The sequence below is a fragment of the Zingiber officinale genome, chromosome 6B (genome assembly GCF_018446385.1).
Source record: "Zingiber officinale cultivar Zhangliang chromosome 6B, Zo_v1.1, whole genome shotgun sequence".
NCBI lineage: Eukaryota > Viridiplantae > Streptophyta > Magnoliopsida > Zingiberales > Zingiberaceae > Zingiber > Zingiber officinale.
In genome coordinates, this window is record NC_055996.1 from 63,546,513 (window position 1) to 63,573,938 (window position 27,426).

Genomic DNA, 27,426 nt, shown 5'->3' on the forward strand with positions numbered 1-27,426 from the left:
ATGTTACAACCTTGTAAATCACCCTAAACCTATCAGACCTTAGCCAAGTCCCTCTAAGGTTCCATACATCATAGAAAAAGTTACCTAAATACAAACTCTATCAGAAAACTAGATTAAATCTATTACAATCATTTTGCTAAAAAAAAAACTCAAAAATACAAAATGTAACGATAAGTTTAATATATATATATATATATATATTTTTTTTTTTGTTTGAGTCCCAAGACTCAATAGATGAATCAAGTTAATCAATTAACTTTGATAAAATAAATTTATACATGTAAACAACACTTCATCAAGTTAACTTTTATGAGTGATACAATGATGAAGATGGACCCTCCAAGAAGGGGTCTGACTGAGGTGATGGTTAAAATCAAGAAAAAGCTAAAGATATTAGCTATTTTAATGATACATCCAAGCTGTCCGTAGGGGCCGACCAACGGGAGTACCCACCCAGGCATCCCGCACGGACAAATCTCCTATCTCGACTTAGCCGAGCGGTCAATCAGCCATCCTTCCCAACGAGTAGATAAGGTTTCGCTCGACCTACTGCCCATCCGATCGAATCCAGGAGCCGATCGAACATATGACTTCATGATAAAATGATGGGTCGAGTGAAGAATGATCAACTAACCGCATCCCATAAGGTCAAACTGGTGATCCACCATCTGAGTGGCTGCCAGTTGGCTCAACGTGGGCCCCATACCGTACTCTTGTAGAAGTTTGTGCCATCGATAATAGAGAATATCTTGCAAGCAAATGATACTTTAGGTGCTTCTAGCTTATCATATCATTGAGATTTGCGTGCTCAAGGAAATATGTCAGAGATACTTTTTGACTTATTTTTTTGTTAGGAAAGTTTTGGAAAATATGTATATACTTTGGGATGTGTGTATAGGCATTACAGTAACACTATAAAAGGGGGTCTCCATCTACAGACGGAGGTATGCAATGCTCCATTATTTCACAGAATACTGACTTGAGCATCGAAGGACCCAGCACTACCACTTCTTGTGTTTCAAGACAGCACCGAGTCTTCATCCAGTCAATCGCAGAGTCACGTTCTCGGCTAACCATTTTCTAACTTTCGGACAAGATCACTGAGTATAATGTAATAGTAAAAAAAATACTATGAGGATAAATAAGAACAGAGTTCAAATTACAATGGGAACAGTTTGGGAGATCAATTTTTTTAGTAGGTATAAAGTATATTTTAGAGTAAAAACTATCTATCTTAATATTTAGATTATATATAAAAAAATGACCTTTCAAATATTCTGGTGGGATGAACCAACATTAATTATCTTAATTCGTCCTTAAATTGTGTTATGAGGAGCAGACATCCTCTGGTCCATATTTAGTGGATCAAGCCCGATCCAATAACCCCCACCTGCGCGATATGAGATTCTATTATTGGTAGTAAAAAATAAAAATTGATATAACAAATGGACATTTTATTATTGGTGACAGGTGAGACATGCCAAACGGGAAGAGCATCATTTACTCTCAAATTAACTGCTTGTCATAAATAACGTTCCACCCCAACAAAAATCTCACATTGTCATTGATCCACCGCGACGGAGAAGGCAGGTAGAAGAGCAATCGGAGATTGAGGAAGAAACGGCGATGTCGACCTCGCTCAAGTCCGCGGCTCTTCTAGAGCAGATGAAGGTCCATCTCGCCACCGACGCTGGAAAGCAGATCTCCAGCAAGATAAGCCTCGTCTACCAGCTCAACATCGCCCCAAAGGTCCTTCTTTTCCATTCTGGTTCCCATTTTCCCCAAACCCTAAAAAAAATTCTATTCCTTTCTCCTTCGCTCTGCAGAAGATTGGAGTGGATGAGGAGATCTACGTTGTCGATCTCAAGCAAGGAACGGTCACCGAAGGTCTCTCCTTTCCCTATTTCCCATCGATTTCGTCGTTGATGTATCATTCTAAAATTTGTTGCTGTTTTTTTTTCCAATCTCCCTTTTTAACAACGAGTTAGGCCCGTATGATGGGAAGCCAGATGCTACCTTTTCCTTTACGGATAACGATTTCCTGTCAATTGCGACAGGGAAGATGAACCCGCAGATTGCATTCATCAGGTAATGCTCCGCCTTAAATTTATGTAAAGAAAAAGTTTTGGGGGGTTTGATTACGGATTTTTTTTTTCTCTCTTGAATTATTACAGAGGAGCGATGAAGATTAAGGGAAGTATAAGTGCAGCTCAAAAGTTCACACCTGATATCTTCCCCAAACCATCAAAACTTTAAACCGAAAGCCTGGTGATGCTCCCTTTAGTGCAAACTAGTGTATGCTCATCGTTCTGCCTGTTCTAGTCTTTATAAAATAAAAGATAAAGGAAATCAAAATCAGCTAAAGGTTTGAGTTGCATCATTTCACTGAACAAATCATACTCTTGTTATTTGTAGACATTGTTTTCCTAAATGAAATAATTATTGTGTTGAGGTAAGCTTATTCCTAGTTATTTATTTGTTTGTTCAGAAATTACTTCGCCAGTCTTTACCAGCTTCCAAGGCCTATTTCTACCTCTATTGAGTTTCTTGGATTGTAAATGTCGTATGATATGATATTGTTGTTTACATCGCACATTTGCTGCAGAACTTACCATTGAAAGCCATCCAACATCAGCCATTTTACCAAATCACACCCTTTGTATTTGATCTTTTGATCAAATAGCACACTATTTATTTTATACCAAATTACATCCCCATCATAAATTTTCCCATATTGTGCCCTTGATTTTCAAGCTCTCCCAGAATGAAAATGAAAACCGATTTACAAATTAGTTTGTCAATCAACTAATACTTGGATTTTGGAGGTAACTTAAACACCAAGGATAATATCTGAAAATTTTATTGCCATTCAAAAACCACAATAGTGGAGCATGATTTGATCAAAGCCAAACACAACGGGTATCTCGTTTGGTATAATGCCCTTCTACATTTGTTTTTTTTTTCCCATAGTTTTTACATACCTTTACTTGAGATTAGTTCTCAAGCTAAAAGACTTTTGCTTCTGCTATTTATTATTGTTGGAGGAATGGTAAATATATTTGCATTTCTCATTGTATTTGACTTTTATTTTAATAAAAAGAAATGCAGGTCAATTCCATTTTCAGTTTTTTCCAAGCAAGCTGGTATTCTGTGTTTTTTTTCTCTCATCCATTGCCAGATTTAAAAACTCAGCACCTAACCAAATCACACGAACACTATATGTTGTAGTTGTGAAACTCATCTTCATTTTTAGGATATATTATGAATCTTTCATGTCAGTTTCCAACATCTTTCCCTTGATTTTGTTTCAGTTGGTATAAGAGAAAAAGTTTCAATTTGTTATTCTTCACCTATGCATGAATGACTGATGCTGTTTAAATTTTAAAGTTGAAAACTTATTACCTATTGAAGAAATAGGGCAGTGAGCAGAGTTAGATTTATTAATTCTAATCTCGTATCTTATAAATAAAGTTGACTTTGTTTTGTTATGTATCCTTGAGAAAATATGTATGGCACTATATTAGAAATTTTTTGGGTGTTTTTTTTGTTATTTTATTTTATTTTTTCCATAAGCATTTAGTTTTCTAGAAGTCTAGATCCTGCGGCATTTGCTTCTATCATTCTTAGCCCCGTGTCTAGTTCTCAATTTAGGTTGAGAAAGAGGGGAAAATATGAACATCTTAAAAATCAATTGGATTGTCTCGTAAGTTGAAATGGCTATTCATACAAATCCATAAGCACAGATTGATACTACCATAATGAATCCACCTCTAAAGTTGCAATGTAATCAATTTTGTTTCGTCTCATTATGTGAGCATTCTTTTGAAAGTTTAAGTCAAATACAATAGCATATGAAGGCCAAAGCCAACTTAACATAAGATGCTAAGATTAGGCAAAAGGGTACCCTTTATCATTAAAATTATTGCAAAATATATTTTTAATTTTTTATGAAAAGGGCACCCAAATAAAATCTTATTTTCATGTTTCTTTTTCCTTATAAAATCCTCAGTGAACCAAATTTCTTGAGGGATAAAAACAATTTCTCTAGTTTAATTCATTTTTCCTTGGAGTACCTCTGTTCCTAGAGCCTCAATTCAATTGAACTCTCCATTTTTGCTTGTTCTTGAAGGTACCACTCACATACCATTGATCTTGCTTGGTCATCAGGTAGAAATCGTCTCATACTTCCTTCTTTAGTCTATTGCGAGAAAGAAACCCCTGATTAAACACTTCCACTCCATCGACCTCATCATTGCTGGCTTGTTCATCAAGGTTTTGAGAAGTTTCTCCTCCCACATTGTCGAACTTTCCTAATTGTCCAATGTTGATGACCATGTTAAATTGCTTAACAAATTCAAACTATTCCAAACTGCTTAGTTTTTTTTTTCTTTTCAGAGAACTGTTTGGTTTTATGGAATCAGTTCAATGGGGTTGGTTATTAAGGAGAAAAACATGTTTTAAGGTTGGATTCGAAAGCCATTTTGATGAAAAAAAATAGTGCCCCTTTAATTAAAAAAGAAATAGTATTTGATGAGTCAAACACATATGAGAGTTATACAAAATACTTACTCATTTTTTGTTTCCTTGTTTGTTTTTATTTCCAACATTGTACTTGAAAATTCATCAACTTCATCATCATTCCCAGCAAAACATGATCCTTTCTTTTTCTATAACCCTAACAATCCTCCCATATTCCATGACAAACGTCTACCTACAAATATAAGGCGCAAAACATGGATAAATAGGAAACCATGACGAAATTCTATCAGCTCCTACTCTCCCAAACACTTCAACATTGCTTAATGAAAGAGAGCTTATTGTGTCGGACACTAATCTTCTCGGTACACCAATGCAATTTGCCATCTTATTAGCTTTTTTTGGCTTGTGAACCAAAAGAACCCAAAACACTGAAAAAAGAGACGGCGGAGCAATTTGATGATATGAACAAAAAACACGTTAACAAAGCAGCACTTCTCGAGTCTGTAAAAGAGTGCATCTATTTACCATTTTAGTTCTTTCACTTAATTCTTAGGAAATTCATCTGCTACATTTCCAATTCTCTGATGACATATTTTACATTATTATGACTTATTTTAGGGATTCCAGACCAACAAAAAGCTTCTCTAATCATGTGCATTCCTACTTTATTCCCAACCATCCAAAAGTTCAAAGTGGCCTTCTATGTTTCTACTCACAAACTCACAAATGCTATACCGTTTCAAAAGATTACAGTCATTCAGTAACAACATAATATCATGTCAACCGACAAAATTCAAAAAGTATTCGATCATTTAATCCATGTGGCAGTGGTTCCTCTCCCTTTTTCAAAAAAAATATATTAGGAGACTTCATTTGACGATCGTGCAACATTCCACAGAACATATCAACGAGTAACTACTACTCAAACAAGAAAAAATTACTGCATGTTCATGAAGGAAGAACGTCTCTCTTGTAGTAGAGTCGCATGAATACAAGAATAATAATTATCTAACACAATAAACGACAAATCTGTGAGCTTTTAGCTCGATTGATATGCAAAATCATGATCCTGAGAATTGCCTTTTTATCTTCATGCATATTGACATGCAAAAACAAGCTCATGATTGTTCGAATTCTTATATTCATGCTTGTTGGCATAAATATTAATTTTGGAGTTTGATAAAGGAGAAGCCATACAGTGGAAAATGGTAACACGAACAGCAACTTGCAGGGGAAAAAGTGATTTACCTCATTGAAGTACAGAATCAGAAGCGTTTGTGTGTTTCAAGGTTGCATAGAGTTCACTCAGATCTGGATACCTGTCTTTATAGACGAGGATGTACTTCTCTACAAATTGGTCTCAGAAACCCGCATGTATGTTGCCACTTTGTAATCACTTTCACAGTGTCCCCTAGATTTCAAGGCAAAGAGGGGGAGTGAAGAGAGGGGGAGGGAAGAAACCAGAGAAACCAGAAACTTAGATTCAAGCTGAATTTTACAGAGAAAATACCTCAGGTAAAGCTCAAGTGGATGCTTGATGCCTGGCAAGAGGAGTGATTTCCTTCTTATATAGCAAACGCCGGGTGCGCATGGGGCCCCATCGGCACGTTTGATATAGCTAAGAGGAATCACTTCTTTACATAAAGGACTCCCTTTTGTCCGGGAATTTTTAAAGCACTCCATTACTTAAAGCACTTTATTACTTTCTTTACATAAAGGACTCCCTTTTGTCAAGGAGTCTTTAAAGCACTCCACTACTTAACATAAAGACACTATTAGTCACGAGAAAGTCACTTTATCAGGGTCCATCATGCTTGCTGCTTTTATACTTTAAAATTCTTCATTCGTGAAATGCAATCCTGGAGAAGATATGCTGACTAGGAAAGTTGATTATCACACTGTTCTACTGCAGGATACTAGTCATTCCACCAATTATCATGTCCCATACTCCTGTTACATTCTTGTCGTTTTAGTGAATGGATAAGTCTGAGTTGGTGGACTGCATTAATGGCTCGCGTTGCTGTTTGCTGTTCCAGCTGATGTAACTCTTCTGTGATTTGATGGAATTCGTCAAGAGAGATGGGCCGACCGTGACGCTTGTTAATTGTCTGTTGGTATTGTCTAGCGAAGTCGAGAGGGTCCAAAGGGTCTTGCTCAACATCTCCTGGGCCTTCGAATTGGGATGCTCCTGGAGTTCTTTAATTGTTGGTGCTACCATGGCTAGCTTGTCGAGGTCCTGTTCCGGTCATTCTGTAAAAATTAACACAGTTATTAGTCGAGACAAGGAGTCTGCTACCTGATTACTTTTTCCATCAATGTGCTCAAATTGAACGATTGGTCTGGCTCCTATTATATAATCAGTAAATGCTAACCACCTGACCCGAGATGGTTTATGGTTAGAAGTTTTGCCAAAGAAACTTATTATGGCCTGGCAATCTGTTCTGATGAGAAGCTCCTGTTTGTCAAGGAAGTAAATCTTCAAAGCTTCCATTGTATTCATTATTGCATAAATTTCTGCATGGTGGATTTTGGAGGATTAAATTTTCCACTGGAATACGCACAATTTTTTTCTGAAGCTATAGGGTCGAATTTTTGTTTTTTCCATTTGCATATTCCTCCCCAACCATCCATACATCCATCTACTTCCAAGATTATGTAGCATTCTGGAGGAGGGATCTCCAAGTCTGGGAGCTGTTTTACCTTTTCCTTTACCTTGTGTATTAAATCCCAATCTTGCTGGTTTAGTCTCTTCTCCCCGTTAGGTGATGTTTTGGCATAAAGAGGACTAAGAAGCTTTCCAAGATTTGGAATATAATTTCAGGCATAATTTAATAAACCAAGCCACGATCTCATACCTTTGGTTGTTTTGAGATCATTGTCATTAAAATCAACAATTTTTGAGATAACATGCGACTGAAGTTTAATCTTGCAATTATCAATGATTGCCTCAAGAAATTCAATTTCTTTTACTACTATTTTCATCTTTGTTGGGCTTAAGATCAGCCCATTTAATTGGCAAATATGAAGCATTTGCCTTTTATGCTATTCGTGGGTTCTTTCGTCTGGAGAAAATACCAGTATATCATCAATATAAACTGCTATAAATTCTTCTGTCCCTTTACAGCATAGATCAATTTTTCTCTGAAATACTGCAGGTGCATTTTTTAACCCAAATGACATTACAAGCTAGTCATATAATCCGTCAAGCACCCAGAAGGCTGTCCATTCTACTGAATCAGGATGCATGGCTACCTGGTGAAAACTGCTCTTTAGATCAAATTTAGAAAATATACAGCTGTTACTGACCTTTTTTAGAATAGTATTGATGCCAGGTAGACTATATTGATCTTTATGGGTGATATCATTAAGGCGCTTGTAATTGAACACCAGCCTTTCTTTACCCTTCTTCTCTTTGCCGGTAACTAGGTCAACTGTGGTTCCTGAGTTTACTATTATAGCAGTAGTTCTGTGTCTACTCTTACTTGGTCGAATAATCCCCAAGTCTAGTAGGGCCTTTACATGCTTGGAAAATGCCTCATTTTGTGATGGAATTAGATGTTTTAATGGCCTGTCTTCAATTATGAACTCCAGATTTTTGATATCCAGTTGGCATGTAATCTTATTTTTCTACCAATGCTGTAATGGATTTTCCCCAATAATGCCTTGCCTTTTAAGCTCCTGTAATAGAGGACCAAATTTTTGCTCAAATGTAGGACATATTGTAACGACCTGACCCTCTTGGCCCATTTGGTGGCCCATTTGGCGACCCTCGGGTCGTCGACCGTCGGCCCTTATGTCGTCGGCCCATTTGGCGACCTCTCATGTAAGGACCCACGAGCAAAAATTAAGAAATTTATTTACGAAAATGTCTAAGATCACACAGGTGCTAACCAAGAGATAAGTTTATAATTTTTTTTTAATAAATTTTAGAAATTGTTCAGAAATTTAAAATGAATTTGTATGATATATTTTAAGAGGATATAACTATTAAGATGAATGAACCTATTCTAATACCCAATTAAGTTAGGAGTTTATTGGTCTAATTAACCTAAGTTGAATATTAGTAATCTAGGTATAAAACCCTATTTCTGTCGATTCACTCCACTGTACACGGAAACGCCGTCTCTTTCACTCTGCCCAGCTTCGCCACTTTGACCAAGTTCTTCCCGGCGACTTGAGTTCCAGCCAAGCATCATCCGATGCCGACGATCTCATGGCGGATGTTGTGACCGGACGCAGAGGTCTCCATCCACCACACCTGGTGCGGGAGTGGGCGAGCGTTTTCGATAGTGGCAAGAGGCGGAGAAAGGCAAGTACACTTCCTTATGAAGCGGTGAGATCTGTGAGGTATAAGATAGCACCTAGGAGATGTTGGAATGACTTTATGAGCTCCGATTGTCCGATTTACGGAGGTCCTTGACCGATTTAGGGAGGTCCTTGTCCGATTTAGGGATCTTGTGATGTTCACGATCAGTTTTGTGGGTTCTTGATTCTTCGTTTGAGTTCTCTGCGAATTTCCTGCAACGAATGATTTGAGCTAGAGTTCATGATTTCTGTTCTTCGAAGGATAATGAGGTTGTCTATTCTTGTGAATTCCCTTCGATTGCTTCTTCTCCGATAGTGTTTTGATTCGATGTGAGGTTTCCTCGAAGTTCTTGCCAGTTTGTGCTTGGTTCTGGATTTTCGCAGGGCATTCTGTGATTGAAGGTGCTCGTTGTCAGTGAATTGATTTATTCATGATTCATGCAGTAGTTGCTTGGCTGTGAAAATGTTTGAACTTCGATTTCCTCGCTGCTGTTGATGTTGTGAGCTCTTTGCCGGACACCTGTTCGTTTAAATGCTTGTTTGGGATGTTAATTGTTGAATGAGTTGTATATTTTGGGATTTATGGGGATTTGGTTTCAAAATTTGGAGCAGATTTAATGGGTTATACTGTATTTGATCCATGTTTCCTGGAGGTAGTAACGTATTAGGTAGAATCGTGAGTTAGCACTGGTTTTCAATACTGTTTTCTGATTCTATGGTTCTTATTGTGTTTTTCCTTAGAGGTTTCCTGTTCTTCGGGAATTCTAGATTAGCAGGATGATGTTTTGATTAAATGTTGACCCTGTTTCTTTGGTTTAGTTGCAATTTGATGGTGAATGGGGTTCCGTTCTGATTCGTGAATATGCTCCTGTATTTCATTGTTGCTCTGTTGATATGTCGGCCAAATTTTTGATAGGATGGGATTGTTCTGCTCTCTAAGTAACCATGGACTCTGTTCAGTTCCAAGTCGAGGTTTGTTCGGGTTTTTCTTTGTCGTAGGGTTGTGAATTGTCGTGTACTTCTTTTTAGGATAGTTCCGAGTTTTTTTTTTTGGTACATATCTAGAATAAGTTATGTTAAAGGAAGATGTTCTTATCTAACTCTTTAAAATGAAGTTGCTTTGTTCTTCGGTGGGATTCGTATCTGCTAGTTTTGATTTCTGAGTTTATAGTACAACTTCATTTGGTGAGTTTATTTGATGAGTTTATCTGTAGAGTTTCAATGTGATTATGGTATTATGTGAATGGTTTTTATTCGATGGGAGTTAAATTTTGATGTGGTTTGTATTTAGTTCAGTTGTTGTATGATTGGTATCTATTGTATTTCTTTACCATGATACAAGTTTTCAGTAGTTTTCTTTTGCATGACTATCTGATTAGAAGATGAATATTCATGGTTTATTGCTCTCTTTTGAGGATGCATGACTACATTATTTACTTCAATATGGAAATGATTACAGTATGAATGGAATAAAAAAAAAACATGATCAAATGATACAGAATAATGAGAAAAGATTATGTTTCCTTTACTTATGTAGCGAATAGGATGAGTATGAGCATATGTGGTAGCAGTACGGGATGGGTGACCCGGGATGAGCTCCGGGGAGGGCCCATCCAAACTTGACTGATATGGTTAGCTTCGGCTATAGGACTGGATGCATGTTCTCTACGAGGTACCTCTAGGTTCATGGGACTGTTGACTGGCTCTAAATGTGGTTACCGGATATGTGACATATTCACCCTATTAGCTACATAGGATCACTATTGCATATTATATCTCTTATTTCGTATTTGGGTTGTGTTATGGTTTCTTAAAAAGGCTTCTAGTTGCTATTTTGACTACTTTACGGATATCCTCATATTCATATTGGTCTGTACTTGCTGGGTCGTAGACTCACCCCATTTATATTACAGGTGAGGATGACTTTCAGGATATGCCGGAAGGCCAACAGATGGAGTAGACGAGGAGGCGGGATGGACGCATGGTACTGTCCGTTGTTCAGGAGTGCGGAGCCTATTGGATTCACTGCAAGAGTTATTTTCATTTCATTGTCATTCGGGTGGGGAATGTTTGAGGAGTTTATGTTCATACCGATAAACATATGTTGATACGGGCATGTTCATGGGATTATGATAATTTCTTTGTTGGTACTGCATTACGATCATTCAAATAGTAGTTGATGAGAGAGATTAGTAAAAAAAAAAAAAACTGGGGTTGTTTCAGTTGGTATCAGAGCACACTCCTAAGGGACAACATGCGCAAGCCATCTCGTCAAGGACTCAACTACTCCTGCCTTCGAGTTTGTAAGATTTATTCTTGCACATACCTGTATTATTGTTGTGGTTATGTGATTAGTAATCCTGCAGTATGAGATAATTCATTAGCAGAAATAGGTAGAGATGATCTAGTTAGCCTCATGTTCTGCATTTGGGATAGTTTAATAGAATCAGAGTTGGTGATGCGTACATAAATGCTCTCTCTTCGTGTACTTAGGTAATTCAGATTGATTATGCAAGGTTTGAAATTCCAGTTAGATCATTTCTACATGACAGTATATGAGCAATGCCTGATTTTTTTTTTTGTATGTGTTATTTGACTTGTTCACAGCTCTTTCGTACACACTAGATCCATGACTTTCCTTTCCTTGACTGCATGTCAAACGTTGTTATAAAACTGAAAATGTTTGTCCAAAACTATTCTTGCTGAATTAGGACTTGGGAGGAAATATGTTGTTTTATATTGTGCTATAATGACTGGAACAGAGCATTCTGTTTAAGGATGAGACTTGAGTACAAAGAAAAGAGGAAAATTTTGGTCGTATTTTGTGTTAAGTTTATGTAGAGCCTTATTTTCCATAGTTATCTGTAATGGCCATCATCTAATATATTTACTTTGGAGGAGTTCAAGTTCCAGCTACTGGAATCCTCATTCCAATAGGCTAGATGATAGAGTAAATTAATCTTATGCTCCCTAAAGTGTGGAACTAACTTTGTAGCAGTAATTAATTAATTCCCAAACTTCAATAGACTGTCATCACCAAGGGTTGATTCCTAGACTGTGGGACTACAATAGTATTAACAATGGAAAATAGGTTTGTCACCCAACTTCAATAGATTTGCATAACTAAACATGGATGCCTGGGCATTATGGAAAGCCCAAGAGGTAATATGAAACTAATGGCAGCATCAACTTGTATTGGTCAATGATAGACACAAGAATATTATGTTAATTGAAAACATTGAAAGACAAAACACGTGACAGCCAGTGAACTAGGGACAAACATTTTATTGGAAGCATCTTGTTCGTTATTAATTGTTATTGTGGGTAGTTTAATATCAACCATCAATTTCTTGCTCATTTATTGTATTGGCACGGGTGGTGATACATGCTAAATTAGTAAATTTACTTGATGTGTATACTCAGGTTGTAATTCACTAATTTCTATGAACATGCAGTCCTAGGATTTGACATAATTCAGGAGTAGAGATTAGGAAAATTTGTGAATTGGCTACTCTCATTTTATGCTTTTGTTTATTTGATGATTGAATTCTATTTTTATGAAAACTGCCACTTGATAACTTAGGATTTGCCTTCTTTAGGTTCAGTTGTGAAATGTTTCCTGCATGGTATATTGAAGTATGTCTCTTGAATTGCCTCATATGATACTCCCAACATGTTACATTATAGTTTTGTGGTGGAAATTACAATTTATTACTATGTGGAGGTTCTGCTCCGGATTATTAATAAGTTAAGTTCCTGTATGTTACATTGGAGCTTTATTTTCTCTACATGACCATATTAGATGCTATCTAAACACAACTCTAGTTAGTCTTGCTCAGATGGACTTGAAGTAATGTAAGGACAGGCTCCATATTCCCCAAACCGACTATGTTTTGCTACTCATTAAATTGATCTCATTTGAACATAACTAGATTGGTTTGGCAAATTTCCCCCACAATGATGGTCAACATTTGAATATTATTTTTGGGGAAGTTTATCGAATAACTATTGAACCAGAAAATAAAGTTGTGGTTTTTACACCTATGGTTATTGATTAGTTAAAGGCCAAAACAAATAATGCACTTACAGAACAGGAAATATATATATTGCGTTAGTCTTTGAAAGACTTAATTGGGTGTCTTTGCTAAAACCTACATCAACTGTTCTCCCCATCTGCAACGATATATTAAAATGAGATGTAATGGAATTTTCCTTCATTTTATTTTTTTTTGGTTGCTAGATGCTACTTGGTTGCATTAACATGTTAAGATAACAATTCATGAATTGTTAAAGGTTTAGCAGATGCCAAATTTGGATGGATAACATGGCATATGATGTTTGGAATTTATAATCTTGATCGAGTCATTACAAGACCATAGCTATTTTGATGTCTAGTTATTTGGGTGTGGTTGATCAAATAGATCTAGTGAGAGGCTGGTGAAGATTAATCTAGTAACTTAGTAAGGATGACCAAGTGTTAGTACAAGCAAATCAGGATTGGTCGGATATTCAGGAAAGAAAAGCCCAGATAGATTAAAAAAAAATATATACAATGTACTCGTCAGTAGATAAAATTGAGAGATATAAAGGTCGTATTTTGTGCCCTTAGGGAAGACCTTACGACAGAGGCACATACCATTCGGTACTCAGGGCATCCTAGTCCACGAGTGTCTTATCTGTCAATTAGCGAGGGCTAAACATGATAAGGCAGCCGAACTCTTAGAACCCTCACAAATCCGATACTGAAATATGAAAATATGGCTATGGATTTCATGATAGGGTTACCAATTGCACCAAGGGAATCTAATGAGATATGGGTTACTGTGAAACGACTAACTAAGTTAGTTCATTTCTTACCGATAAGGACAACGTTTGCAATGACATGCCGAGTTGTATGTTCGAGGAGAAGGGGAAACTTGGACCATGGTATATCGGACCTATTGAGATTTTGGACCGAATTGATACTCGAATTTATAGAGCTACTCTACCACCAAACTAAATAGGGGTTCATAATGTGCTTCACGACTCCATGTTTTAGAGGTATATTTCTAATTCCTCACATGCGATTCATTATAAGCCAATACAATCGACGCTAAATCTGTCATACAAGGAAATGCTAAATTAAATTCTTGATCGTCAAGTCTAAAAGTTGAGGGATAGGGAGATCAAAGTGGTGAAGATCTTATGGGGGAATCAGCTTATGGAAGAAGTTACTCGGGGGACTAAATTAGATATGTGCAATCGCTAGCTAAATTATTTGGTAAGTCAAATTTCGAGGACGAAATTTTTATAAGGGGGGAGAATTGTAAGGACCCACGAGCAAAAATTAAGAAATTTATTTACGAAAATGTCTAAGATCACACAGGTGCTAACCAAGAGATAAGTTTATAATTTTTTTTTAATAAATTTTAGAAATTGTTCAGAAATTTAAAATGAATTTGTATGATATATTTTAAGAGGATATAACTATTAAGATGAATGAACCTATTCTAATACCCAATTAAGTTAGGAGTTTATTGGTCTAATTAACCTAAGTTGAATATTAGTAATCTAGGTATAAAACCCTATTTCTGTCGATTCACTCCACTGTACACGGAAACGCCGTCTCTTTCACTCTGCCCAGCTTCGCCACTTTGACCAAGTTCTTCCCGGCGACTTGAGTTCCAGCCAAGCATCATCCGATGCCGACGATCTCATGGCGGATGTTGTGACCGGACGCAGAGGTCTCCATCCACCACACCTGGTGCGGGAGTGGGCGAGCGTTTTCGATAGTGGCAAGAGGCGGAGAAAGGCAAGTACACTTCCTTATGAAGCGGTGAGATCTGTGAGGTATAAGATAGCACCTAGGAGATGTTGGAATGACTTTATGAGCTCCGATTGTCCGATTTAGGGAGGTCCTTGACCGATTTAGGGAGGTCCTTGTCCGATTTAGGGATCTTGTGATGTTCACGATCAGTTTTGTGGGTTCTTGATTCTTCGTTTGAGTTCTCTGCGAATTTCCTGCAACGAATGATTTGAGCTAGAGTTCATGATTTCTGTTCTTCGAAGGATAATGAGGTTGTCTATTCTTGTGAATTCCCTTCGATTGCTTCTTCTCCGATAGTGTTTTGATTCGATGTGAGGTTTCCTCGAAGTTCTTGCCAGTTTGTGCTTGGTTCTGGATTTTCGCAGGGCATTCTGTGATTGAAGGTGCTCGTTGTCAGTGAATTGATTTATTCATGATTCATGCAGTAGTTGCTTGGCTGTGAAAATGTTTGAACTTCGATTTCCTCGCTGCTGTTGATGTTGTGAGCTCTTTGCCGGACACCTGTTCGTTTAAATGCTTGTTTGGGATGTTAATTGTTGAATGAGTTGTATATTTTGGGATTTATGGGGATTTGGTTTCAAAATTTGGAGCAGATTTAATGGGTTATACTGTATTTGATTCATGTTTCCTGGAGGTAGTAACGTATTAGGTAGAATCGTGAGTTAGCACTGGTTTTCAATACTGTTTTCTGATTCTATGGTTCTTATTATGTTTTCCTTAGAGGTTTCCTGTTCTTCGAAAATTCTAGATTAGCAGGATGATGTTTTGATTAAATGTTGACCCTGTTTCTTTGGTTTAGTTGCAATTTGATGGTGAATGGGGTTTCGTTATAATTCGTGAATATGCTCCTGTATTTTGTTGTTACTCTGTTGATATGCCGGCCAAATTTTTGATAGGATGGGATTATTCTGCTCTCTAAGTAACCATGGAATCTGTTCGGTTCCAAGTCGAGGTTTGTTCAGGTTTTTCTTTGCCGTAGGGTTGTGAATTGTCGTGTACTTCTTTTTAGGATAGTTCCGAGTTTTTTTGGTACAGATCTAGAATAAGTTATGTTAAAGGAAGATGTTCTTATCTAACTCTTTAAAATGAAGTTGCTTTGTTCTTCGGTGGGATTCGTATCTGCTAGTTTTGATTTCTGAGTTTATAGTACAACTTCATTTGGTGAGTTTATTTGATGAGTTTATCTGTAGAGTTTCAATGTGATTATGGTATTATGTGAATGGTTTTTATTCGATGGGAGTTAAATTTTGATGTGGTTTGTATTTAGTTCAGTTGTTGTATGATTGGTGTCTATTGTATTTCTTTACCATGATACAAGTTTTCAGTAGTTTTCTTTTGCATGACTATCTGATTAGAAGATGAATATTCATGGTTTATTGCTCTCTTTTGAGGATGCATGACTACATTATTTACTTCAATATGGAAATGATTACAGTATGAATGGAATAAAAAAAAAACATGATCAAATGATACAGAATAATGAGAAAAGATTATGTTTCCTTTACTTATGTAGCGAATAGGATGAGTATGAGCATATGTGGTAGCAGTACGGGATGGGTGACCCGGGATGAGCTCCGGGGAGGGCCCATCCAAACTTGACTGATATGGTTAGCTTCGGCTATAGGACTGGATGCATGTTCTCTACGAGGTACCTCTAGGTTCATGGGACTGTTGACTGGCTCTAAATGTGGTTACCGGATATGTGACATATTCACCCTATTAGCTACATAGGATCACTATTGCATATTATATCTCTTATTTCGTATTTGGGTTGTGTTATGGTTTCTTAAAAAGGCTTCTAGTTGCTATTTTGACTACTTTACGGATATCCTCATATTCATATTGGTCTGTACTTGCTGGGTCGTAGACTCACCCCATTTATATTACAGGTGAGGATGACTTTCAGGATATGCCGGAAGGCCAACAGATGGAGTAGACGAGGAGGCGGGATGGACGCATGGTACTGTCCGTTGTTCAGGAGTGCGGAGCCTATTGGATTCACTGCAAGAGTTATTTTCATTTCATTGTCATTCGGGTGGGGAATGTTTGAGGAGTTTATGTTCATACCGATAAACATATGTTGATACGGGCATGTTCATGGGATTATGATAATTTCTTTGTTGGCACTGCATTACGATCATTCAAATAGTAGTTGATGAGAGAGATTAGTAAAAAAAAAAAAAACTGGGGTTGTTTCATCTCATGTTGTCGACCGACGACCCTTGGCCGTGCCGTTACTCACTAGGACTTTCCACCCCTGGCCTTCCCCCAGATTGAACTCTAGACCTCAGGGCTTAAGTATTAGAATCCTGGCAACCAAGTGAGATGATCTCATTGGTTACCGTGATTCATAAACTCTAATACTCAGAGGTCTAGAGGGAGGCAAAAACCAAAAGATCACAGTTACCAGGATTCATAAACTCTAATACTTAAGCCTGGAGGTCTAGAGTTCGAATCCGGGGGGAGGCAAAAATCCACTAGCCAGGGGTGGAAAGTCCTAGTGAGTAACGGTACGCCCAAGGGTCGTCGGTCGACGACATGAGAGGTCGCCAAATGGGCCGACGACACCTTTTTATTGTAACGACCCGACTCTCTTGGCCCATTTGGTGGCCCATTTGGCGACCCTCGGGTCGTCGACCGTCGGCCCTTATGTCGTCGGCCCATTTGGCGACCTCTCATGTCGTCGACCGACGACCCTCACTAGGACTTTCCACCCCTGGCCAGTGGATTTTTGCCTCCCCCAGGATTCGAACTCTAGACCTCCAGGCTTAAGTATTAGAGTTTATGAATCCTGGTAACCAAGTGAGATCAACGACAACCTAAAAGAGCAGACCTCGGTCTACCAAGGCCAAGACCTCGGAATTGGACACCTGGATTTGTTTAACGACAACCTCGGAAGTCGGGTACTAGCCTCTTCTTAAAAGTAAAATACTTATAATTTTAATTACTTCTTCTTTAAATGCCTTGACATTTTAATAGACACTTTGTGTGCCAAAAATCCCTAAAGTCTTGACTTTGGGATCTACTTAAGGCCTCGGCCTTTTCTTTCTTTTCTTTATCTTTCTTATACTTTTCTTTATCTTTCTTATGCATCTATGAATGAAACTAACTATGTAACACATAATCATGCATAGAATACAAAAGAAATCTGCACATACAATACTTATCAAAAATCTGCACGAATGCTTATCAGAAATCTGCATACTAGCTTGATAAAAATCTGCATAATAGCTTAACAGAAATCTGCATACTAGCTTAACAAAATCTGCACTTGCTTAATAGAAATTCTGCAAAGCAACTTAACAAAAGAAACATATTCTGGCTAGTAAAGATTTTCATCGTCTCTTAGACTTCCTTTCCATAATATGACTAATACACAGCTTATCTGGAATTCACTCAATAAAGATATTATAATTCGTAATCCATTTAAAATTCCAGAATCAGCCAAGCACAGATGTTATCCATATACTTGAATGGAAGTAGCATATCTAAACCTCAAGCTCAGATTCAACATAAGCAATTTATCTAAACCTCATGCTCAGATTTAATGTAAGCAAATTATCTAAACCTCATGCTCAGATTCAATGTAAGCAAATTATCTAAACCTCAAACCAAGATTTGCAAGGCTACAATCAATTAAAGCTTGCTGGAAACTAAAACAATACCCATATAAAACTTATTCACAGCTAAACTTTTATAAGATAACCGTAATCTTTTAACCATGCTTCAATAGAGTTGCAAAGGAAACAACAAAATCTTGGGGCTATTCTAAAAATCCCTAACAATCAAAGCTTTACAAAACAAAATTGTTCTGAAATAGATTTCATGGCGACACACTTTAACAGAACTACAAAGGAGTAATCAGATCTTCCTTAAGCTTGCTACAATGGGACTACATAGAAACAATCGAATTCCTCCTTAAGTATGCTACAACAGGACACTAAGGAGCAATCAGACCTTCTTTAAGCATGCTATAACAGAACTACAAAGGAGCAATCAAATCTTCTTAAGCTTGCTACATCAGAACTAACTCAACCCACTCCTAACTATTGAAACTAACTCGAATCAACAATCCAGTGGAAGCCATGCAAGGAACATAATTCAGATTCAAAACTTCTCAAATCTATTCTATAGAAATCAACACCGCTATACCAAAGCAAGGCCGCAACAGAACCTACAACATAGCTGTTCTTCATGAAACCAAAGCAAGGCAATGCAAGGTGGACTTCGAATATAAGGGAATACGGTAACATTTTATAAAAATTTGACTACAATAAATACATTACCATCTGTGCATGCAGCCATTGAAGAACTGGGAATGGATGAAGATGAATATATACAAATCAAAGAAATGATTCATTTCTCAGCAGGAAGGATATGTCCTACATTTGAGCAAAAATTTGGTCCTCTATTACAGGAGCTTAAAAGGCAAGGCATTATTGGGGAAAATCCATTACAGCATTGGTAGAAAAATAAGATTACATGCCAACTGGATATCAAAAATCCGGAGTTCATAATTGAAGAAAGGCCATTAAAACATCTAATTCCATCACAAAAGGAGGCATTTTCCAAGCATGTAAAGGCCCTACTAGACTTGGGGATTATTCGACCAAGTAAGAGTAGACACAGAACTACTGCTATAATAGTAAACTCAGGAACCACAGTTGACCTAGTTACCGGCAAAGAGAAGAAGGGTAAAGAAAGGCTGGTGTTCAATTACAAGCGCCTTAATGATATCACCCATAAAGATCAATATAGTCTACCTGACATCAATACTATTCTAAAAAAGGTCAGTAACAGCTGTATATTTTCTAAATTTGATCTAAAGAGCAGTTTTCACCAGGTAGCCATGCATCCTGATTCAGTAGAATGGACAGCCTTCTGGGTGCTTGACGGATTATATGACTAGCTTGTAATGTCATTTGGGTTAAAAAATGCACCTGCAGTATTTCAGAGAAAAATGGATCTATGCTTTAAAGGGACAGAAGAATTTATAGCAGTTTATATTGATGATATACTGGTATTTTCTCCAGACGAAAGAACCCACGAATAGCATAAAAGGCAAATGCTTCATATTTGCCAATTAAATGGGCTGATCTTAAGCCCAACAAAGATGAAAATAGTAGTAAAAGAAATTGAATTCCTTGGGGCAATCATTGGTAATTACAAGATTAAACTTCAGCCGCATGTTATCTCAAAAATTGTTGATTTTAATGACAATGATCTCAAAACAACCAAAGGTATGAGATCGTGGCTTGATTTATTAAATTATGCCCGAAATTATATTCCAAATCTTGGAAAGCTTCTTAGTCCTCTTTATGCTAAAACATCACCTAACGGGGAGAAGAGACTAAACCAGAAAGATTGGGATTTAATACACCAGGTACAAGAAAAGGTAAAACATCTCCCAGACTTGGAGATCCCTCCTCCAGAATGCTACATAATCTTGGAAGTAGATGGATGTATGGATGGTTGGGGAGGAATATGCAAATGGAAAAAACAGAAATTCGACCCTATATCTTCAGAAAAAATTTGTGCGTATTCCAGTGGAAAATTTAATCCTCCAAAATCCACCATTGATGCAGAAATTTATGCAGTAATGAATACAATTGAAGCTTTGAAGATTTACTTCCTTGACAAACAGGAGCTTCTCATCAGAACAGATTGCCAGGCCATAATAAGTTTCTTTGGCAAAACTTCTAACCATAAACCATCTCGGGTCAGGTGGTTAGCATTTACTGATTATATAACGGGAGTCGGACCAATCGTTCAATTTGAGCACATTGATGGAAAAAATAATCAGGTAGCAGACTCCTTGTCTCGACTAATAACTGTGTTAATTTTTACAAAATTGCCGGAACAGGACCTTGACAAGCTAGCCATAGTAGCACCAGCAATCAAAGAACTCTAGGAGCATCCCAATTCGAAGGCCCAGGAGATATTGAGCAAGACCCTTTGGACCCTCTCGACTTCGCTAGACAATACCAACAGACAATTAACAAGCGTCACGGTCGACCCATCTCTCTTGACGAATTCCATCAAATCATAGAAGAGCTACATAAGCTAGAACAGCAAACTGCAACGTAAGCCATTAATGCAGTCCACCAACTCAGACTTATCCATTCACTAAAACGACAAGAATGCAACAGGAGTAGGGGACATGATAATTGGTGGAATGACTGGTATCCTGCAGTAGAATAGTGTGATAATCAACTTTCCCAGTCAGCATATCTTCTCTAGGATTGCATTTCACGAATGAAGAATTTTAAAGTATAAAAGCAGCAAGCATGATGAACCCTGATAAAGTGACTTTCTCGTGACTAATAGTGTCTTTATGTTAAGTAGTGGAGTGCTTTAAAGATTCCCTGACAAAAGGGAGTCCTTTATGTACAGAAAGTAGTAAAGTGATTTAAGTAGTGGAGTGCTTTAAAGATTCCCTGACAAAAGGGAGTCCTTTATGTAAATAAGTGATTCCTCTTAGTTATATCAAACGTGTCGATGGAGCCCCATGCGCACCCGACATTTGCTATATAAGAAGGAAATCACTCCTCTTGCAAGGCATCAAGCATCCACTTGAGTCTTACCTGATGTATTTTCTCTGTAAAATTCAGCTTGAATCTAAGTTTCTGGTTTCTTCCCTCCCCCTCTCTTCACTCCCCCTCTTTGGTCTGCCAATATCCGATGTCTCGGAATCAACCTTCTCTCAAAGTTCATTTGCAATGGTACTGGACGTGTAGCGATGTAAGAAGAAGCAAATCCAGCCTCATTTATCAAGAACTCCATGCTTCTCTGTAAAGTTTTCAAAGACCTTACTGGCAGATTAGGAGACTTTTGGAATGCTGTAACACAATCGCCCTCCGACCACTCAATGCTCCGGAACATCTCCATTAGCATCTTGAATTTCTTTGGGTGGACCACGAAGAGTGCAATGGAACATCCCCGATGTCTATGGCACTCCCAAGTACTCCACTCGACTGATCAACGACTTCAAGGTATTAGCTTTCTGCGTTATGAACATTGCGTGAAAGCGCAAAATAAATGTGAGCTTTTGGCCGTCCATAGCACATTCCCGAAGCAACTCAAGGTTGGGCTGGATCTTCTTCTTGATGCTGTAACCAAGAAACCAATGGTCACTCTTGAACAACTTCACCAGCGCATCCTTGGACCCGAGAAGGTCTTGCCAAAAGAAAACATTTCGGGGAGTATTGTAGGAGCTTTTTAACTGATGTGTCATCGAAGCCATAACTTTCGAGGAAAGCTAGGACGGAGTCAGGCTGCTGCCGGGATTGGATGCCCTTGAGAAGCTTCGAGGCCTTCTTGGCGTTCTACTGGTCGAAGCGACATGAGTCGACGAGGTACTGGGCCATGGACATGTGCTTCCCTGTGGTGGATGCGGCGGTGGCGGCGGTGGCCGAGGCCGAGTAAGGCAAGACGGTAAAGAGGAGGGCAACATCGTGGGGGTGAGGAGAACGAGTGGCATGAACGATTTTGCAGATGAGGAAGAAGTAAAGTTGCCTCTTCATCGATCTCTCCTCCTCTCTTTCGAAGATTTGATTTGATCTTCTTCTGAAAACCTAGCGGCAGCCGGTAGGAGATCACATATTCACTGCTTTGCGGAAAATTTTCTCATTTTGTCATGTATCCTCAAAATTTGACAAATTTATAACTGAATTCACCGGATAAAGAAAATTAATGAAAATTACATTTGACCTCTCAAAGTTTACATATATTTTCAAATTGGCAAAGACACTAGCTAGCGGCTGCCACGAGCGATTCGTTAGTTGTTTATAGGGCTATAAACGAGCCGAGTCGAGCTTTGGGGTGTTCAAGTTTGTTTGATAAGGTAACCGAGCCGAGCCAAGCTTAAAATGAACCAAGCTTTTGAGATGAGTGTTCAAGTTTGACTTGATTTATTTTTTATGAGCTTGAGCTTCTTTGAAGCTTGGCTTAAGCTTGGTTCGAGCTTGGTTCATTTAGATGTTATCGAGCTCTCAATTCAAGCTTGGCTTGAGCTTGGTTTGAGCTTGGCTTGAACTTGGTTTGAGCTTGGTTCATTTAGATGTTATCAAGCTCTCAATTCAAGGTTGTTTGATTGTTTGAACTTTTAGTTATTTCATTGGTTATTGAGCTTGATAATTTAAACTTATTTGTTTATTTTATTTTATTATTTATTACATATTGAAAAGAGTTTTATTAATGAATATTATTTACGAACATTGTTCACGAATATTGTTCACAAACGTTGTTCACGAACGCTGTTCACGAACACTGTTCACAAACGTTAACAAGCTGAACGCATAGGTGTTCAAGCTTATTTGTTTAGTTTAACGAGTCGTTCAAGCTTGTTTGTTTAATTAATCTCGTATATTAAATGAACAGAAACAAGTTCTTACTAAGCCGAACACCAAGGTTGTTCACGAACGCTTGGTTCATTTACAACCCTAGCTGTCTACAACCACTCGGTTGGACATAGCTAGGTTGTGATTGGTTTGGAATTCGAAATTGTTAATTGTTCTAAAATTCACAATTTGCAATCAAAGTTCACATTAGCTCGATCAAGAATTTTGCGAGAGATGGAAACTCCGTACCTCCTACTTTTAGGTAAATATTAAAATTGCACAAAAGTGGTCCCTAAGTGGATTTCGAATTCCTTTGCAAATTATTTGTTAAGATAGATAAATGGAGAAAGTTATCTCGACTCTTATATAATTTTTTTTTTATCCATGCACATGTAGATTTGAAATGTATGATATACAATACTATAAATATTTACCGTGAACTTCCGAAGCGATCTCCTGAAGACGAAGAATAATCTTCATGCTTGTCTTCGGCGAGAATATCACAGTGAACCTTCTCGACGCAGCTACAAACCAAATTCCTTTGCCTTTGAGGATGTTCTTCGACTCAACAACTCACCTTGCACTTGGATGAACCCCTGGCCTTACTCTTCAAAAGGCTTATATAGAAGAGGCCATCAGAAGAGTGGGGAGGTAACGTGTGCAACAACTGCGCATGTCCACTCTCATGGCAACGCGTGCAACCACTGCACACGTTGCCCACTTCCTACATCTCCCACTCGTACAAGTCAAGCCACAAAAACTAAATAAAAATTAAGCCACAAAGACCAAATAAGAATCAGGTCACAAAGACCATATTAAAACATTTAATCTATACTTAAAGAAAAATGTTTACAGCAATCATACTGAGCAATTAATGATAAGAAGGTTGTTACACCTTACATAGCCGCTCTCTGAGGGATTAATGCTAATAAAGTTGTTACACTTTACTTAGCTGCTCTCTTGGTGGCACACAATCGCTCTCCAAAAGACATCAATGCTTTGCTATTATCCAGATTAAATCATTTATATCAATATGGGCATTTCTAAATAACGACTATTACGTCAAGTGCATGTTTCATATCTCCAATTAATACAATTATTCACAATCACATTTTATATACTCAACAAAAAAATATAATTGGTCAATCAGTGAATAAACGTCAAAGATGTAAATCTATCTTGGTTTTCTTTTTTTAGTTAGAATATATTTATTCTAATTAATCGTTTTCCTAGTTATGCTTCATATAGACCGAATTATCCATAGTCAATAGGTTACATGTTAAAGTAGCAAATATTGATTAGAGCTTCAAGTAGAAAGCTAAGTAGTTATTTAGGGTAAAACTGAGATTAACTTATAATCTCAAGGGTCTCACATAATAGAGAAACAGGGATTCATTCTCCTACTACCTTTATTTTCGCTATAGTACATGTGGTATGAATCATACACTATGATGTTTTTCTCTCTTTACCATAAAAAGTACATGTATTTTGTAATTTCAATATCATATAAATTTTTTATCTAAACATTTCTAATGTCTAATCCTAAATTCAATTCATGAATTCAAATCTAGCCACCAACATATTCAGTAAATGATGGGCGAATTTATGCTGATCATTATCAATAAATAAATAATTTCATATTCACACAACTATCAAGACAATCCTAATTTATGGATATGTTTATATTCACCGTTACATAAGTTGTCCCATAAGTCTTTATTTATACTTCACAAATAGAAATGATTATCCATATAAGTAAACTAATCTCAACTTACTAATATGCTCATCGAGACTTTATCCAAAATTAAAAGACCCTGCACTTCTGTTGTTTATTATTGTTGGTGGAATACTAATTGTATTTGTATTTCTCATTCTATTTGACTTTTATTTTAATAAAAAAATAATGCGGGTCAATTTCATTTTCAGTTTTTCCAAACAAGCTAGTGATTTGTATTTTTTTTTCCTTCGCATCTATTGCCGATTCAAAAATCTCAGCACCTAACTAAATCACTTGAACCCTATATGTTGTAGTTGTGAAACTCATCTTCATTTTTAGGATATATTATGAATCTTTCATGGCAGTTTCCAACATCTTATCCTTCATTTTGTTTTAGACAGTATCAAAGAAAATGTTTCAGTTTGTTATTCTTCACCTTTGCATGAATGACTAAAGTTGTTTAAATTTTTAAGTTGAAAAATTGCTACCTAGAGAAGAAATAGGATACTGAACAGAATTAAGGACTTGTTAATTCTAATATGGTATCTTATAGATAAAATTGACTTTGTTTTGTCCTCTAATCCTTGAGGAAATATGTATGGCACTATTAGAGTTTTGTGTGTGTGTGTTTTTGTTATTTTGTTTATTTTCCCCATAAACATTTAGTTTTCTAATAGTCTAGATTCTGTGGTGTTTGCTTTATCACTCTTAGCCCTGACTACTTCTCAATTTAGGTTGCGAAACTGTGGGAAAAATATAAACATCTTAAAAATCAGCTGGATTGTTTGGTTCAATAGATTCGCTCATTATGTTCTGTTCCATTCATTATATTGCAATGAAATCAATTCTGTGTTGTCCCATTACATTCTGTTCAATTCATAATTACATAAAAAGAGTCGAAATAGTAGTTGCAGCATGTCTAGTATAAAGTGCCTTCTTTTGCTTACAATGAAAATTTCAAGGCAATTACAGTAACATATGAAGGGCTAAGCCAACTTAACATGGTTATCGATACATAATATGATGATATATAAAGTTCAACCGTAATGATGTATTCTTAGTAAGTGGTGAAACAAGATTAGGCATAAGGGTACCCTTTATTATTAAAATCATTGCAAAATACAATTTTATTTTATTTTTTCATGAAAAGGGCACCCAAATAAAATCTTATATTCATTTCCTTTTTCCCTATAAAATCCTCATTGAACCAAATGATAAAAATAATTTCTCTAGTTTAGTTTATTTTACCTCTGGTGCTAGTGCCTCTACTCAATTGAGCTCTCCATTCTTAATTGTTCTTGAAGGCACTTCTCACATACCATTGATCTTGCTTGTTCATCGGTTGTCTATTGCGAGAAACCCCCTGATCAAACCCTTTCACTCGATCGACTTCATCATTTGAAATAGTTCCTTATTTTTTGTTTCCTCTGTTCTTTTTATTTCCAAAACTTTATAAAGTGATCGTTTTATTTATTTATTTTTGAATAAATTAATGCATCTTTTATAACAATTAATACAAACGTGAGGATTATTGTGAAGGATGAAAAATTCATCAACTTCATCATCATTTTTTGTTTCTTAATACTAATGAAACTTTATTGAACATAGTAAAATTATTGCACTAAAATTCATTGTTTTTTGTTAAATTATCTATTTTTATTTATATTTCCTTAGATGATATTTCATCACTTGAAAATTCATCAACTTCATCATCATTCCCAGCAAAACATGACCCATTCTTTTTCTTTAACCCTAACAATTCTCCCATACAAAGGTCTACAAATATAAGGCACAAAACATGGAGAAATAGGAAACCATGACAAAGTTCTATCACTTCCTACTCTCCCAAACACTTCAACATTGTTTAATGAACAACACTAATCTTCTCGGTACACCAATGCAATTTGCCATTCTAACACCTTGTTCGACTTGTGAACCAAAATAATCCAAAACACTGAAAAAAGTGATCCTGGAGCAATTTGATTATATGAATAGAATACATGTTAACACAGCATCACCTCTTGAGTCTGTTAAAGAGTGCATCTATTTACCTTTTTAATTCCTTCACTTAATTCCTAAGAAATTCATTTGCTACATTTCTGATTCTTTGAAGGTATTAGGATTGTAAATGAACCGAATATTCATAAATAAATTTAGTATTCGGCTCGGTAAGAATTTGTTTACACTCGTTCAATACACATAAGATCAGTTAAATACACAAGCTTAAACAACTCATTAAACTAAACGAACAAATTTAACACATATGTGTTCAACTTGTTAATATTTATGAACAACGTTTGTAAACAATGTTGTTGAACCATGTTCATAAATAAAACCCTCATCAACAACTAAATAAACAAAAAAAAAACTTTCAAAATGAACAAATAAGTTTGTATTATTAAGCTCCATAACCAACCAAACAAGCTTAAAATGTAAAAATTCTAGGCAATCAAATAAGTTTGAATTGAAAACTAGATAACTTCTAAATGAACCAAGTTCAAGCCAAGCTTGAACCAAATTCAAGCCAAACTTAAATCAAGCTCATGAATAAGAATTATCTAACATATTAAGCCACAAATCTGCGAGCTTTTAGCTCGATTGATATGCAAAATCAAGATCATGATCCTGCGAATGGTTCTTATCTACATGCATATTGACATGCAAAACAAGATCATGATTGCTCAAATTCTTATATTCATGCTTGTTGGCATAAATGTTATCTTTAGAGTTTGACAAAGGAGAAGCCATACAGTGAAAAATGGTAACATGAACCATAACTT

At 36.8% G+C, this 27,426-nt stretch overlaps 1 protein-coding gene across 3 annotated transcripts; it reads left to right on the top strand.

Moving 5' to 3' along the window:
- The first annotated feature begins 1,495 nt into the window (after positions 1-1,495).
- Positions 1,496-16,724, top strand: LOC121992548 (sterol carrier protein 2-like). 3 transcript variants are annotated; one of them, XR_006114946.1, is made up of 6 exons: positions 1,496-1,749; positions 1,827-1,887; positions 1,989-2,088; positions 2,175-2,295; positions 10,698-11,087; positions 16,480-16,724. XR_006114946.1 is itself a non-coding variant. In XM_042547008.1 (4 exons), the coding sequence occupies exons 1-4, from the start codon at positions 1,627-1,629 to the stop codon at positions 2,254-2,256; spliced, it is 366 nt and encodes a 121-aa protein (XP_042402942.1). In that variant the 5' UTR covers positions 1,497-1,626; the 3' UTR covers positions 2,257-2,456. The 3 variants fall into 3 exon arrangements, 1 of the variants encoding a protein (XP_042402942.1); XR_006114947.1 differs by having other exon boundaries at positions 2,175-2,268; XM_042547008.1 differs by lacking the exons at positions 10,698-11,087; positions 16,480-16,724 and having other exon boundaries at positions 1,497-1,749; positions 2,175-2,456.
- The last annotated feature ends 10,702 nt before the right edge of the window (positions 16,725-27,426 follow it).

Coding starts and splice junctions, on each gene's coding strand:
- LOC121992548 (XM_042547008.1), top strand. CDS start 1,627: ATGTCGACCTCGCTCAAGTCCGCGGCTCTTCTAGAGCAGATGAAGGTC. Junction 1,750..1,826: donor AGCTCAACATCGCCCCAAAG/GTCCTTCTTTTC, acceptor TTCGCTCTGCAG/AAGATTGGAGTGGATGAGGA. Junction 2,089..2,174: donor CCGCAGATTGCATTCATCAG/GTAATGCTCCGC, acceptor GAATTATTACAG/AGGAGCGATGAAGATTAAGG.